This window comes from Cydia amplana, chromosome 5 (assembly GCF_948474715.1).
Source record: "Cydia amplana chromosome 5, ilCydAmpl1.1, whole genome shotgun sequence".
Classification (NCBI taxonomy): domain Eukaryota; kingdom Metazoa; phylum Arthropoda; class Insecta; order Lepidoptera; family Tortricidae; genus Cydia; species Cydia amplana.
This window is the reverse complement of record NC_086073.1, coordinates 15,674,906-15,692,158: the sequence shown is the minus strand read 5'-3', so window position 1 is coordinate 15,692,158 and position 17,253 is coordinate 15,674,906. Positions and strand designations below refer to the sequence as shown.

Here is a 17,253-nt window from a genome sequence, read left to right as displayed (position 1 = left end):
GTAGGACTCGTCAATCTGGACAAACCTTCATCGGTTGTGCCAGATCCCTCACGTTTTAGTGAATGGTTGCGCCTGGTTCGTACAACTGCACGTATATTTCAGTGCATCGATAAGTTCCGTTCCCTTTTGGCACATGACAATCCAAATTCCAAAATCAAAACTAACCCTTCTTCTAAGCTTCCACCACTGTCCGCCGTAGAGATGCAGAAGGCCGAAATTGCCATTCTTCGTCAGACGCAGATCGATTTTTTCGGCGAAGAATTTGCCTTGCTTCGAGAAGCTAAGCCCTTGTCCAAGTCGAGCAAATTGAATCCTCTCTGCCCGATTATTGATGAAGATGGCCTCCTCAGACTGGACAGTCGTATAAAGCACATGAAGAACGTTGACTATGCCACTACGTCACCCATTATTCTTGATGGCCGTCACCCAGCTGTTCGTCTACTCATAAGGCACTACCACGTCGAAGCTGCACACGCCTTCAACGAGCTGGTGATTAACGAACTTAAACAAAGATTTTGGATACTTCGATGCCGTAGCGAAGTGCGCATGGTTGCCCGAAAATGTGCCTACTGTTTAAAGCGAAAGGCAACGCCCCACATCCCACCAACTGGCGACATACCAGATGTGCGCCTAGAGCACCACAAACGTCCATTCACAAACACCGGACTAGATTATTTCGGCCCGGTAGAAGTAACAATCGGCCGACGTCGGGAAAAGCGATGGATAGCCCTATTTACGTGCATGACTACGCGAGCAGTGCACCTGGAAATTGTAGCAAGTCTATCAGCAAATTCTGCAATAATGAGCATACGTCGCTTTACTGCACGTCGAGGACTTCCGAATAAGATACTTTCCGATAACGGAACATCCTTTGTTGGAGCCAACAGACAGCTGTGCGAATTTTACAGCGACGCCGTGCAAGACTTTGCTGCCAATAAACACATAGAATGGTGCTTCATTCCTCCGGCGTCACCATTCATGGGTGGTTGTTGGGAGAGACTTGTTAAGACAGTTAAGACAGCACTCCTTGTGACTCTAAAAGAAAGGGCTCCCAGAGAGGAACTACTCCATACTCTTCTCCTAGAGGCAGAGGCGCTAGTAAACTCGCGGCCATTAACCTACGTTACTGAGAACAGAGAGTATGAAAGCCTGACTCCGTCCCATTTCTTGATAGGTACCTCTTCACCGCAGCAGCTACCGGCCGTTTTAGACGATGGTGTATTTTCGTCAAGAAAGGAGTGGCAAAAGGTTCTACGACTGTCCGAGCACTTTTGGACCAGGTGGCTTAAAGAATACCTGCCCAGTCTAAAGCCGAGAAGAAACGACGGAAGGCAGTGTCACAATTTAAAATTAGACGACGTTGTCCTCGTAGTTGACCCTGACCTGCCTAGAGGTGTCTGGCCTATAGGCCGTATAGTGGAAGTGTTCCCGGGCAGAGATGGAATTGTAAGAGTGGCTGACGTGGCGACCAAAGGGGGCATATTAAGGAGGCCCGCCAGAAAGCTAGCTCGACTGAACGAAGAATTTGTGTAGCTTTGCTACACGGGGGGGATGATGTCGAGGACGAAATAGGTTTTATATGATTATACCTTTTTGTCTATTAATATTTGTCACGTTTTTTATAAAATACTTTTGTTTTTTAGTTGTCAGTAAAATGCTCTGTGTGAATGCCGGCTTTTTCGTTGCTCCCGTATCTTAGCTATCGAATTGTGTAAATTGTCCTGGATTCCGGGACATTTTGACAATTTACACAATTCGATAGCTAAAATACGGGAGCAACGAAAAAGCCGGCATTCACACAGAGCATTTTACTGACAACTAAAAAACAAAAGTATTTTATAAAAAACGTGACAAATATTAATAGACAAAAAGGTATAATCATATAAAACCTATTTCGTCCTCAACATCATCCCCCGAGACGCCTCGCCAGTGTCGTGTAAATAGTGCGGAACACATTAATGTTGTTTCTCCCAGTAACAGGTCGCGTGTGTCGTCTTCTCGTTCATCAGCCACAATAAAGGCACTGAGGTTGAACGAGAAGGCCCAATTGGCGCGTCGCAGCCTGGAGCGTGAACAGCAGCTATTTGAACGTGAGCAGGCGCTACTGCAACTACAACGCGACCAGGAGGTCGCACGCCAGCGGCTTGACTTCGAACGTAAGCTCTTCGAACAAGCTAAGCAAGTGGAAGAGCTCGAAATAGAGGCAAGACTGGCAACCCAAGAAGTGGATGGACGATCCAACATTCATACGGTCAGTCAATCTTATTCACGTACTGCATCGTGGGTCCGCGACGTCAGCCATAGTGGCCCTCGTCCCGCTGACAACAACGCTGATGCGGCCCTAATAAATATCCCGCCTACGGGCGCAGACTCTACTACGGTTCACGTTCGCGAGAGAAACTTAGGTTTAGAACCTTGTTATATACAACAAAATAATGTAAACAACCCTATCAACCCATATTTCTCTCAAGAACGAGATACCACACGTCAAAAGCCTAACACAAATGATATGATTGCGTCGCATCGCAATCATGATAATTCAGTGGTACGTCATAATCCTGAAAATCATGAAATGCATCGCGATGTCTACAGAAAACCTGTGACATTTCAAATACCAATAAATGACAATTCAAATTTATTGCAAACCTCTACGAGCAATAATAATAAGGTATTGACATCAATGCCGTTGCTTGACAACTCAAATAACAAAGAATGTCAGTTGCCGTCAAATCGGCCCGAGCCTTATTTTATTTCTCAAAGGTGCTCGCATAAATTACAGCTTACTCCTTTTAGCGGTAAGACAACAGAATGGTTAATGCTTAAACGTATTTACCGCGATACTCAACATTTGTTTACGCCTACAGAGAATCTTGTGCGTTTGAGCGGTGCGCTGCGCGGCCAGGCCCTGGAGAGTGTGTCGTCGTTGCTGTACACGGCGGAGCGGCCCGAGCAAGTGCTCGACGTGCTGGAGCAGACGTTCGCGCTCCCTGAAATGATCGTGCTACACGAGATTACTCTCGTGCGGAATCTCCCAAAGCTAAGCTTTGATCAAAAAGACCTTAACAACATTGCTTGTAGATTGCGCAATTGTATAGCAGTAATTAGAAACTTAGATCAGATAGAGCATATTTATTCGGTAGAGCTGTTTCATAGTGTGTTAGCCAAACTGACACCGATATTGTACAGTCAGTGGAAAGAATTTGCGTACAAAAGTGACCGATCTGTGCCTAAAATTCAATTACTGTCTGAGTTTCTTGATATTGAGGCTATAAAACACAATCGTTACGGTTTAGTACCTGATTACGCCCGACGACCTGGCACTGTTATGCCTGATTTAGGTAGGCGGTCTGGCACATTTATGCCAGAGTTAGGTAGGCAAACCGGCACCTTTACTTCAGGTTTAGGTAGGCGAAATGGTGCCATTATTTCAGAGTCAGGTAGGCGACATGGTACAGTCGGCAACAATAATTTTGCACACAAACCTACACGAAGTGAAAACATACATGTGACATCTGTCCGTAACACAAATAGCGAACTATGTCGTTACTGTAACAATAAACATAAACTTACGGAGTGTGAGGAATTTAAGTCGCTAACTTTAGATGACAAATGGATTTGGTTGCGTGAAGCAAAGATATGTTCTAAGTGTCTGGTATCTAAATCACATCGGTGGAAGTCATGCAGAATCGGTCGATGTGGTGTCGACGGGTGCGAGCGTTTTCATCACCCATTGCTACATTCAGCAGCGACGCCTCACGTAGTCAATGCTGCCAGAGAGTCTCCGTCTTCCTCCTACGATGTTATTGAACACAAAAACATTGATAAAACTGTTACAATTTCTAACGTCACTGGATCACACTCAAACGATGAAATGTCAAGTCCAGAATCTCAAGTGTTTTTAAGAGTCATTCCGGTTGAAATAAGTGGACCTCATGGAAAATATGACACATATGCGTTACTTGATGATGGTTCCATGTCAACTATGATCGACTGGGAGGTGGCACGCCACATTGGAGCGACTGGCCCCATGCAGTCAATCAAAGTTGACGGAGCCTGTGGAATGTCAGTACACAGACCCATCCAACATGTTAGCTTTTCTATAAAAGGTAAACAATGTTCTGAAACATTCACGGTTAACAACGCTAAGGCCGTAAACTCGTTGTCACTGTTCACACAAACTGTCAACCAAGGCGACATTACGAAATATTCACACTTGGCTGATTTAGCGGACGTTCTTTCAATATCGGAAGCTACACCTAAAGTCTTGCTTGGTGCAGAACATTGGTACCTCACTATCTGCCGCGAGCTTAGGGAAGGTGCCCAAACCGATCCGATTGCCACACGTACAGTTTTAGGTTGGGTATTACACGGCAAATCCAACATTTGGTCTAAACCCGTCTATTTTATAAATCACATTTCAAGCAAAAATAGTGCTAGTGACACCACCATGGACGAACTTGTGAAAGATTATTTTCGCCTTGATGCCATAGGTATTTCTAAGTCTGAAAATGTGTACTCTAACGAAGATAAACACGCTTTAGAGGTTTTAGAATCCACGGCCAAACGTTTGCCATCAGGTAGGTTCGAAGCAGGTCTATTATGGCGTAATGATATTCCAAACACACCTGACAGTTATCCTCAAGCGCTTTCAAGGTTCTACGGTTTGGAAAGGCGCATGGCTCGAGAGTCTAACCTCAAAAAAGATTATTGTGCCTTTATCGATAACATGATGTCAAAAGGTTACACTGAAGAGTGTCCAAAGGAAACATACCATGATAAAATAAACACAAGCGTTACACACAAATGTTTACGTTGGTATTTACCCCACTTTCCTGTAATACACCCTCAAAAACGAAAACTGCGCGTAGTCCATGACGCAGCCGCAAAGACTTCGGGAGTCAGTTTGAATTCACTCCTGCTCCCGGGGCCTGATCTCCTGCAATCACTGCTACACATATTGTTCCGTTTTCGTGAAGGTCATGTTGCAATGACAGCTGACGTGAAAGAAATGTTTCCTCAAATTAGGATTAGGCAGGAAGATCGTGACGCTTTACGTTTTCTTTGGAGGAATGACCCTCACTGTCAATTAAAAGAATACAGAATGACTTCCGTTATCTTCGGTGCTGTATGCAGCCCCTGTACTGCTTTATACATAAAAAATCGTAACGCTCAGGAATTGCAAAGGTCTTACCCGGCCGCCGCAAAGGCTATTGTTCGTGATCATTACATGGATGATTATTTAGGAAGTCTTGACAGTGTCCAAGAAGCTGCGCAACTTGCAGCTGACATAGTAACAGTTCACAAAGCGGCAGGCATGGAGATGCGTGGTTGGGTCTCTAACGTACCCGCTGCACTTGCGGCGGTACCAGAAAACTTACGAGCTCCTGTAGTTGAAGATATACATGTAGGGCCTGAAGCTTTTGTTAGAACATTAGGACTTATATGGCATCCAAAGAGCGATACCTTTAGTTTTCGTACTGGTTCTCCCATACCTGACCAAGGCAAATTAACAAAACGAAAGGTATTGTCTTACCTGATGTGCGTGTACGACCCCCTCGGTCTCTTGACTCCTCTGGTTATCAAGGTCGTATTTTATTCCAGCAGACATGGCGAACTGGTATTGATTGGGACACTGAGCTGCAATCACATGCCGTTCAAAAGTGGCAAGCTTGGTCTCAACAACTTGCTACGATTACATGCATCAAAATTCCGCGCTGGTACAGATGTGGGTTTCCAGATGATATCATTCGTGACAGACAGCTCCATATGTTTGCAGACGCCAGCGAGGAGGCATACGCGTGCGTCGCATATTGGCGCTTTACATTAACGAGCGGTTCCGTAAAGCTGTCTCTCATTGGTGGAAAGGCCCGACTGAGTCCTTTGAAACCTACGTCTATACCACGACTTGAACTCCAAGCTAGCCTGATCAGATAGCCTCCCGCTTCGCCAATACGGTATGCATCGGTCACGATATAAAACCCGATGCGATCTACTTTTGGTCTGATTCGACCACAGTACTCAGTTGGATCCGTAGTGATGCACGGACATTCAAACCATTTGTCGCGAACCGTGTAGGCGAAATCACCGAAATCACCAAAGTTACCAACTGGAAATACGTCCCAAGTGGTTTGAATGTAGCGGATGACGCGACTAGATTAAAAGATCGTGACGTCGATTTATCACGGTGGTTCTCTGGACCGGATTTCTTGTTACTGCCGCTCAGCGAATGGCCCAAAGAACCATCGACACCTGAAACTACATCCGTCTTGGAGGAGTTAAAATCCTCTAAAACGCATGTAGGACTCATCAATCTGGACAAACCTTCATCGGTTGTGCCAGATCCCTCACGTTTTAGTGAATGGTTGCGCCTGGTTCGTACAACTGCACGTATATTTCAGTGCATCGATAAGTTCCGTTCCCTTTTGGCACATGACAATCCAAATTCCAAAACCAAAACTAACCCTTCTTCTAAGCTTCCACCACTGTCCGCCGTAGAGATGCAGAAGGCCGAAATTGCCATTCTTCGTCAGACGCAGATCGATTTTTTCGGCGAAGAATTTGCCTTGCTTCGAGAAGCTAAGCCCTTGCCCAAGTCGAGCAAATTGAATCCTCTCTGCCCGATTATTGATGAAGATGGCCTCCTCAGACTGGACAGTCGTATAAAGCACATGAAGAACGTTGACTATGCCACTACATCACCCATTATTCTTGATGGCCGTCACCCAGCTGTTCGTCTACTCATAAGGCACTACCACGTCGAAGCTGCACACGCCTTCAACGAGCTGGTGATTAACGAACTTAAACAAAGATTTTGGATACTTCGATGCCGTAGCGAAGTGCGCATGGTTGCCCGAAAATGTGCCTACTGTTTAAAGCGAAAGGCAACGCCCCACATCCCACCAACTGGCGACATACCAGATGTGCGCCTAGAGCACCACAAACGTCCATTCACAAACACCGGACTAGATTATTTCGGCCCGGTAGAAGTAACAATCGGCCGACGTCGGGAAAAGCGATGGATAGCCCTATTTACGTGCATGACTACGCGAGCAGTGCACCTGGAAATTGTAGCAAGTCTATCAGCAAATTCTGCAATAATGAGCATACGTCGCTTTACTGCACGTCGAGGACTTCCGAATAAGATACTTTCCGATAACGGAACATCCTTTGTTGGAGCCAACAGACAGCTGTGCGAATTTTACAGCGACGCCGTGCAAGACTTTGCTGCCAATAAACACATAGAATGGTGCTTCATTCCTCCGGCGTCACCATTCATGGGTGGTTGTTGGGAGAGACTTGTTAAGACAGTTAAGACAGCACTCCTTGTGACTCTAAAAGAAAGGGCTCCCAGAGAGGAACTACTCCATACTCTTCTCCTAGAGGCAGAGGCGCTAGTAAACTCGCGGCCATTAACCTACGTTACTGAGAACAGAGAGTATGAAAGCCTGACTCCGTCCCATTTCTTGATAGGTACCTCTTCACCGCAGCAGCTACCGGCCGTTTTAGACGATGGTGTATTTTCGTCAAGAAAGGAGTGGCAAAAGGTTCTACGACTGTCCGAGCACTTTTGGACCAGGTGGCTTAAAGAATACCTGCCCAGTCTAAAGCCGAGAAGAAACGACGGAAGGCAGTGTCACAATTTAAAATTAGACGACGTTGTCCTCGTAGTTGACCCTGACCTGCCTAGAGGTGTCTGGCCTATAGGGCGTATAGTGGAAGTGTTCCCGGGCAGAGATGGAATTGTAAGAGTGGCTGACGTGGCGACCAAAGGGGGCATATTAAGGAGGCCCGCCAGAAAGCTAGCTCGACTGAACGAAGAATTTGTGTAGCTTTGCTACACGGGGGGGATGATGTCGAGGACGAAATAGGTTTTATATGATTATACCTTTTTGTCTATTAATATTTGTCACGTTTTTTATAAAATACTTTTGTTTTTTAGTTGTCAGTAAAATGCTCTGTGTGAATGCCGGCTTTTTCGTTGCTCCCGTATTTTAGCTATCGAATTGTGTAAATTGTCCTGGATTCCGGACAGTACTAGTGCTCGACATGCTAATGCCCAATAGATGACACCCTGCTGACACCTCTATTGACAATGACTTAAGTTTCAAGATGACATGCACTGGGACTGCGTTGAGCACCAGTACGTTTACCTTATAAACCATTTCATTCACTTTAAGGCGACGTTCGATTCTGATGTCAACTGCAGATAGAGTCTGTGCGGAAAGAGAAGAGTCGTGGAATGTATGGGGCGCAATACATTCCACGACTCTTCTCTTTCCGCACAGAGTCCACGTCCATTTTATCAAGGAAATTCGCAGATATAGCGGCGGCAACAACGACGCCGCAGCAATGCAGCTGCAGTTGATATGTGAACCCTTAATATCTTTATACTTTATAAGTACCTACTTTATACTAATACAAATTCAAAATAATACTCTTTATTGCACATCTCAATAAAAGAAAACAGTAACACAAGCAGAGGTAAAAAAACAGGCGATCTTATCGCTAAAAAGCGATCTCTTCCAGACAACCTTTATGTAGATAGTTGTATGTAGTTGTTGCAATGAAAGAAACCTATCACAAAATAATAGATTTTATGAACCGTTACAGATCATTTTGAGCTTACACGCCACCGTCGACTTTTCGGGACTCCACGTTGATTAAACCTATTTTTAGTCCTTTTTCTGCCCGCTTAACCCTTCGCCGTAGTACGTACCTTTAAAGGTTTAATTTATTATTATACTCAATTAACCGTAAAAACGCTAAATTCGTGGTTTAAAAAGTAATTGCGGCCATTTTCATTCCTTTCCTTATGTCAATGCGGCCAAATCTGTCTGTGGGAAATCTCGAACACGAAAGTAATTTTCGTATTAGTATTTTCTTATCCGCACAGCTACTTTTGACTGCTGAAACTAAAAGCAATTGCTATTTACTCCTTCGATGAAGATAATAATCGTGTATTATTGTCTGAAAAAGGCGCTCAAATAGGTACAGAATTACCTGCGAACGGATTTGGCCGTATCACAGAATAAATATTAGTACTAAGTACAGAAGACTCACTCTCTAACAAAAAGCGTCTGTTACGATCAGCACAGATATGGCCGCTAGGTGGCGACTGGCGACAGCGCCACGCGCCGCTTATGGCTTTCCCCAAAATTGGGGCGGAACGGATGTACTTTTAGCTACCTGTAGCAAAGCGACGAAATCGCGGAGTGAGTCACGCCTGGCCGTATTGAACTTACCTTTCAAGTGCCTTAAAGTGATACAATTACAAATAGCACTTCAACGTAACCTTGACCGTTACTCGTGTCTCTTGTCCCAACTGTGATATTTCTGCTTTAAAAGCGACCTTTTCAACGTCACGCTTTTATCTGAAAGTTCTACAATACGCTTTTCTTGCTCACGTGTCAAGAAAGGCGTAACTGCGTGGAGTTCTGAGCTAAAATATGCCGTTGTGTACTGTTTTGATCACTATTAACAATGGATCACTTATCTTTTAGATGGAGCGTGAAAGTCTATTTGCGGTCATACATTATATTAGAACAGAATAAAAAGATAGACAGGAATGGCATTAAGTTCACCTTTTTTACGATGTGTTTGTTATGCAATATAAATATAATGAAGTGAAGGAGCATACCAGGACGCTAAAGGGCTGGCTTCGGATCGACCAAGGTGGAGACAAATTCATCACGCTGCACCGACAAGAGCCCAGCTCTTAAATTGAATGATGAAATATAATATGCACAAAAAAATAAAAAATGAAAAATTAAATAATGTATAAAACGAAAAACTTTGGACATAGAAGTAAAAATTAAGACAATGAATAAAAGAAATAATTTTCTCAAATATGATACAAAAGTGCAAAGCAAGCCTTATCAATTTTAGTATGGTGCTGGTATTGGCTATTGGTGCCTTAAGTACTCGAAGAAGGTAAGCACATACTTTAGTTCATGGGTACTCATCAAATTATTAGCTTCATTTAGGTATTCAGGCCTTTACGGCCTGTTGGAGTATAAATGGTGTAAAATTCAAATAGGTAGAGCGGCTCACAGCAGAGGTTCACAAATTTGAAAGTATTTAAGTATATACTTTTATCAAGAGACTTCGTAAATGCTTTAAATAATGCGGAGTATATTTGAGGTATTCTATCCATTCACCATTCATCATCACGAGCGCTTTGCGATATGGAAGCACCATACAAAATGGAATGGGTTGGCAAATGTATTGTAATTTGATTAATGATTACGCGTTTTGATAAAAGGGTCGAACTGGGAAAATTCTGCATGTTGTCAAACACTTCCGTATTTAGCCCAAAACAATAGGTATTTTTTTTACTGTATTAAAAATAAAAATGTAGCGGAAATTTTGAAATACTTTTATCATTGTATTTAGACTAAAAGAAAAGCACACTTCATTCCATTTACTTAACTGAAATGACTATAAATATTGATAATATTTTGATGGTTTTTATCACAAAACGGTCGCTCTCTTAAATTCGTTAAATATTATAACATTCATACGGAAATAATTTTCTGTATGATACACACAGAAAAAAAACACTTAACCCGTTCACTGCGGTATGGGGTCGAAAGACAAAGTATGCTTAATTACGTTACACTATAATTGCCGCAACGGTGTTTTCAGTTACTAATAATATGTCAGTAGGTAATCGCAAACACCGATGCCTGGTTTACCTCCACGTGACAAACACAAATATCAAAGTACATAACAAAAGCCAAGCGAACCCGAGTTACTTAATCTCAGGGTATGAGGAACGTTTATAATTACACCTTAAGCCGCCAAGTTGACCGTGATAATAATTGCGTTTCGCAAACAAGGGACCGATGTAACGAAATTAATGTTATTCAACAGAGAGGGCAACTTGTAATCAATACCTTGTTGTCTGTTGACGAACGATTTGTCCTCGTGTGTGAGCTCTGTCTAAAGGGGCCCACAGATTATCAGTTCGCCGGACGATATCAGCCTGTCAGTTGTTCGCACATGTCGCCTTTTACGTTTTGACAGGCTAATATCGTCAGGCGTTACAACTGGTAATCTGTGGTAAACGTCGTGCGGCGTAGGTACCTACCCCTGATGCCTCACAACCTTAGATTTATAACACCAATTACGATAATAAAGATCTAAGCCTAAGTACGCAGCCGGTCAACACTACGGCCTGCTTAGCAACAAGAGAGCTCATAAAAACCTTGCTTGAGGAGTTTCTTTTCAAAAAAGCTTATTTTTGTATGGTGTTCATATTGAGATAAGCCCTTTTGAAAAGACTCGCCTCGTTTGTTGCAGTAGATGTTGAATTCGGCAACTGTTTAATATCTGAACCTTGTAAGGAGCTTTCTCACGATGCTTTTCTTGGTACGCGACCGTTGGTATACCTACTCAAGAACATTGACCTATAATATCTAAGGACGGGCTAATGGGGCACTAAAAATGGTACAAGCTCAGCGGTGTTACTCACGAATTCCAGCCAATCGTGCAGTCTAACGCAACTAGTTGCGACCAATAGCGCGCGTAATGTACGCGATTATCTCTGTGTTATGTACTTGTTTTGTGCAATAAAGTGTTTACTACTACTACTACTACTAATGTGAACTCGTCAACCAATGGCGCGCGTGACGCGAACTCATCTACCAATCGCGTTGTAGTGATTTCACACCGCTGTACTGGCCCCTGTCATGCCTCATTATTATTGCCCGTAAAGCCAGTCCCTAGATATCTATGTCAGTGCTCAAGAACCTTTCTGTCTCATCGGCATTCAATATGCGGGATCGAAATTTTGACTTAAATACACTGGTTTACTAATAGCGGTGTGGTTATAGACTTTGCGAATAGCTAATAGTAGGCTTTGTTTACACAGCGAACTGTTTGATATGTGATGCCTTATGTAAGTTAGTGTGGCTAGAATAGGCCCTACATCAGCGACATGACATTAAGCGTCAGTTGACAAACAGTTCGGTTTTACTACATATGTACAAATAGCAACACTGTTAACTGTCCATTGGTGGGCCTTATTCCTTTTGTAATAAGGTTTACTGGATGGACAGTTAACGAGTGTGGGCGATGGTACCTATAGTGTTAGCTTTCTGTTTAACCTCTCGTCTATAAGTCTCGTCTCGTCTCTCCTATTCTAATCACATTTTTCGTACTCTTTTTGCTTTTTTTTTTCTAAAACATTTTATTCGGCTCTATACGGTACATCCGATGTTTGAACCCACAATTTTAGACCGCAATATACAAGTTTATACTCCTACCATACGCATATTATACGAAAGGTTAACGCTAGGGTTCTAATAAGTTCTATAACAAGTTGAATAGGTACCTATGTCATCTACTACAACACGCATAACAATCGTAAATTCTAACTATCTTCATATTTACGGTTGTTATCCACGTCATGCTCTCTGGTTCGCTCGTGGTTCAATTTTGTAATCTTTCGCTTGCTCGGGTATCAATATTAGCACGAGTGGTTAAACAACAACTTTGGCCCCTTGTAAAACAAATAACTATTATGCGCATCATAAATAGAAACATGCCATCCGATAATCCAATAATTTATACATGATTAGTGTCAGGGCGACGTTCAAGCTTCACTTCGGCTCTAGAGGATCATTATACACACTCCGAGGACGTTTTACATAAATCAAACAAGCTCTCTGAAGCTATAGATTGGCGAGCTGGGAATACTAGAGTGAGTTCCTACATGAGTTACAATTTAAAATGTTCTATATGTACAGGGTCTCCAGCGACAGATTTCCGATTTCAAACTGAAACATATAAACTAAAACTATTTATTTTTATAAAAAGAAGATTAGCTTTCATCTTTGAAAATAACGTTACTTATGAACTTTTCCATCAATGCTTGCTTTTACGCTTAATATTCAATTAAATACTTCAATGTCAGTTTGCTGTGCAGGCCAAAAGGCATAATGAGATCGCAAGCCTAAATTACCCGCGGTTATATGTGTCAAAGTGACGTCTTGCTTGGCTTGCTATAGTTGCTCAAACCAAATTGTCAGTAAATAAAACCAAAAACAATACTCATCCTTTTCTTTTGGGTGCTAGTACTAGTGTAAGACAATGACAGTATGACTCTCTCTGTTTATGTTTGAAATGAGACAGTCCTTTGACAAACTATATTTGCAAAATTAAACATGTAAAGTGTCATTCTATGGAACTTGCAATGTAAAATTTAAACAAATTTAAATTGTCTCTGAATGTCAATTTACTAGTGGGTTTTTGTTTAAGGAGTATAAGGAGAATTAGATCAAGCTTAAGGAGTATAAGGATCTTTGCATCAGGAAAATATCCTTATTGACAAGGAGCAAAAGGACCCTTTTCTAATGGAAAGCCACATATTACTTATTTCAGACGGTAGTGATGGTTTTTATCTAACTCAAATTGGCAAAATTGAAGGCCTCATAAGTCTATGTTGATTGTTTGTATTATTTTATATTTAGATCAGAGAATATTAGTCTCGCTTCGTAACTTGTTACGGATGAGTTACGTAATAGGACTGTTGTTGAGACAAAACTCATTCAATGTCTATTTAAAGATATTTAATATAGAGTCTCTTCTATGTTGAATATTTCAAACTCCGTTTATTAGTTATTAGTTACTTAGGTATTTGCTCCACATGTTGAGATGTGTCAAATTAAATCACCGAGGCGAAAGTCGAGAACAATAAGGAGAAAATCTATATCTATATCGGAACCATCTCGGAACTTTCTTGTTTCTTGTTGTTCTCCTAGTGTATATTACTTATGCACTAAAGGTGTCTATAGTTTGTCAAAGGACTGTCTCATTTCAATTTCAAACATATACAGAGAGAATCATACTATATTTGTCTTACACTAGTACTAGCACCCAAAAGAAAAGGATGAGTATAGTTTTTTTTGTTCTTATTTCTGTCAATTTTCCTATAGAAAGTGACAAATTTAAGACGTACAAGAATGTTATAAGAAGATGCATTCCATTGGGACCATTGATTTACCAAAATACCATACATTGTCGAAACTCAGTGGAAGATTTTTTTAAGGACATACGGTGAAATTGCGCTTAAATATACTGTACATAATAGGGAACTTTATCTATCCACCAAGTTTTATCGAAAGCTGACGAAAAAGAAATTGGCAACAAAAAAAAAACATTAAACTTAAACAAACATTAAACTTTGACGGGTGGCTGCAATTTCTTTGTCTACCCCGAACATTTTTATAAACTAATTTCGGGTAGTTTAGTGGTGTTTTATTAATATCTCCGTTGACATTTCCGCATCGGTCATTTGGAACCCGCATAAGGACAAGTAGGTACGTCTTGCTTCTGGAAAAAATCCAGAAAGCCTTTTTGCGGTTCTTATATAAAAAGATTCACGGGTATTATCCATATTTGTACCCATCAAAGTTCCTGCTTGGCGTTTTAGGGTTTAATCCCTTAGAGATAAGGCGTAACTACGCGCTCTTGACTACTGGATGTAATGTCTTACGGGGGAACTCGGACTGCCCTGAACTAGTTGCACAGCTCGTACGCCTGTTCGTTCCATCTATTGGCTAAGGCTCAATTTAATTTTCGACCACGTAGTCGTCACCTATTAGCTGTGCCTAAAACACGCACTACGTCCCATGGCAAATCACCACTTGTCCGCGCTCTACAATATATTAACGCGCTCCTCGCATCAGCACCGGAATGTGATTTATTTGCAAGTAGTTGGATGGATCTGTGTAAAGAATGTATGAAGTTCTGTGAGGCGATGGATAAGCGTGAATCTTCTGTCTTTTATTAGTTTTTCTTTCTGACATTTTGTTCTGTTTTTCCTTTCTAGACTGTATCATGTACCTTGTTTGTATAAATATTGTCTATTATAATTTTCACAACGTATTAGTCCGCTGTAATGCTGTGTAAATTTTATCAATTAATAAAACAAAAAAAAAATTGTTGGGACGTCAGTTTTTCCGTGACCACAGCTGGTGCAACTCAGCTGAAACGTCGGAATTAAAGGTAAAAACAATGAAATTATATCGCGGTAGACCCGTTTGTGTAATTAAATATGTGTACAAAACGCGAGAGTTTAAAGTGTTATAATATAACCAAATAAAAATCGGTTTTAATCTCTGCAGCTGACTGTACCTCTACATCCAATGCTCTGCTTTTGCTCCATGCAACGGGTAAGCTTCGGAACATAAGTGTAACATGACATGAATAATTCAGAGCATTATGTATCTTGTTTGCCGGCTAAGCTGAAGCGTCCAATTCAAGAGTGTAAGGCCTGAGTGGACGCTCAAGTTGGGCGTACAGCGGGGCGGGGCGTGCTGCGTGCATGTTAAACAAATGCAAACGTATAGGAGCGGCCTTAGTGCACGCTGCTCAAATCACTTGTGAGCCCGACGCTACGCTGCATGCCCCGCCGAACGCTCCGCTTCGTGCGTCCACTCAGGCCTTACACTTAGGTATTTCCCGGAGGCACAAAACTTGAATCACAGATATTTATTACAATGTCCACATAAAATAATTGCCTCGCAGTTATTCGATTGTTTTTCGTAATACTCCTGAAATAAAATACAATTATGTATGTACTTATTTGTTACTATATGTTTGCGATTATTATGCTTGATGGGGCATACAAGTACTGGTGCAGGAATTATGAAAAGTATATTTGGCCATATTAGCTAAAGAATATATTATAATAGTTGAAATGCTATGATTAATAAAAATCGAAAAGCGCTCCAGCATTCTCTAACAAGTCAAGGAATTATGAATGAAACAATATTTTCCCAAAATCTAAGGTAGGTAATTTAACAAAAAAATATTAGTAAATAAAAAAGTAAATAAAAAATTATTAGTAATTATTTTAATGATCTTTACTTGCCACTAATTGGCAAACTCGAGAAAATCGTGAAAAGAAAAGTTCTTGATTTCAGAAGTACTTTTTAAGGCTCGGGCAAGACCGGTATCGTCCGGTACGTACAAATTCTTCACAAGCTGTAACGAAATTACGTTGTATAAATATAGTACTAACTTGTTGTTATGCAGACGAGCAGGTGATACCTCAATATAAATCTTTGATTCTAAGTCTTAGTTATCGAATTCATTCTTCTTCAAAATTGGCCCTAATGCTAAAAGTTTTCACACGTTAAATAACGAAATTTCCTAAAAACTTTAACAGAAAGCTAATACGAGTATAATATACTCGAGACTCGTCCACTGCATACATACTTAAATAGATAAATACATACCGAGAGAAAACATCCTTAACTCCGAAACAAATATCACTACATAGTATAAAACAAAATCGCTTCCTGCTGTCTGTCTGTCTGTATGTATGCTTAGATCTTTAAAACTACGCAACGGATTTTGATGCGGTTTTAAATAGGTAGAAGGATTCAAAAGGAAGGTTTATGTATAATTTGTTAAACCGTGCAAAGCCGGGTCGGGTCGCTACTCGCTAGTTCGTGATAAAACATATCGTGATTCGAACCCACGGTTCCATTTTTATCGACTATCACTATGCCCGTCACTTTCGCACTTACATACATGTTAGAACGTGACAGGCATGGTGATAAACGATAAAAATGCGACCGTGCTACTAGGGCTGGACCTCCTTCACTGCTAGTGCTAGGCTAAGATAATAAGACCTCAATGTGTCAGTTTTACTTGAGCTAGCTTAGATTACGTCTTAAGGGGCAGCAGACAGCCACGTAGGTATCTAATTGCGTAATATAATTGGTCTGGAAGTTTTGGTAACGCCTATTCATTTGTAGCAACTTCGTAAAAATAATTACATAAGGATAAGTTCGGCTTGTTCTTGATTTGCGTGGTGTTGACTTGTTATGGTACCTATTAAATTATAATTTTTGCTGTGTAATATTTTTACTTTCTTTTAATTAAATTATGTATTCTCAAATGTAGCAATGTCACAAGTAACTGGTGATATTATGTAATTAAAAAAAAAAATCCTCAAAATGAAAATAGGTACATCAAGGTTTTATTCGTCGGTAAAATTTTTTTCTCTACAATTTGATGAAATACGCGTGACAATAACTAGACAGAAGTTAGCGCACTCGCTTATACAATTTATACTAGACAGTGTATACTAGATAAGTACATACGTTATATTAAGATTTGCCGACTGTATATATCTACAGGGTGCTTCCTGTAACAGGAGCAATAAATTAAACTGTAGGCTGTACTCCTCAAACTGACCAACATTTGTTCAGCAACTTTTGAAAATAACTCATGTTTTGA

The 17,253-nt window shown here is 41.1% G+C and overlaps 3 protein-coding genes across 6 annotated transcripts in view; 2 read left to right on the top strand and 1 right to left on the bottom strand.

The window, feature by feature from the left end:
- The window catches only part of LOC134648133 (sodium bicarbonate cotransporter 3), a 74,851-nt gene that overhangs the window by 44,913 nt on the left and 12,685 nt on the right, over window positions 1-17,253 (bottom strand). The window lies entirely within an intron of this gene.
- Window positions 202-5,916, top strand: LOC134648265 (uncharacterized). Its single transcript, XM_063502755.1, has 3 exons — window positions 202-1,446; window positions 1,865-2,795; window positions 2,865-5,916. The coding sequence occupies exons 1-3, from the start codon at window positions 202-204 to the stop codon at window positions 5,825-5,827; spliced, it is 5,139 nt and encodes a 1,712-aa protein (XP_063358825.1). The 3' UTR covers window positions 5,828-5,916.
- On the top strand, window positions 6,498-7,829 carry LOC134648264 (uncharacterized). Its single transcript, XM_063502754.1, has one exon. The coding sequence runs from the start codon at window positions 6,498-6,500 to the stop codon at window positions 7,827-7,829; it is 1,332 nt and encodes a 443-aa protein (XP_063358824.1).

What these genes read in the sequence shown, in the direction of transcription:
- LOC134648265 (XM_063502755.1), top strand. Translation starts at nt 202, where the DNA reads ATGCAGAAGGCCGAAATTGCCATTCTTCGTCAGACGCAGATCGATTTT. An exon ending in TCCCGGGCAGAGATGGAATT is followed by an intron (nt 1,447 to 1,864) that starts GTAAGAGTGGCT and finishes AAATATTAATAG; the next exon opens with ACAAAAAGGTATAATCATAT. An exon ending in ACAGCTTACTCCTTTTAGCG is followed by an intron (nt 2,796 to 2,864) that starts GTAAGACAACAG and finishes TTACGCCTACAG; the next exon opens with AGAATCTTGTGCGTTTGAGC.
- LOC134648264 (XM_063502754.1), top strand. Translation starts at nt 6,498, where the DNA reads ATGCAGAAGGCCGAAATTGCCATTCTTCGTCAGACGCAGATCGATTTT.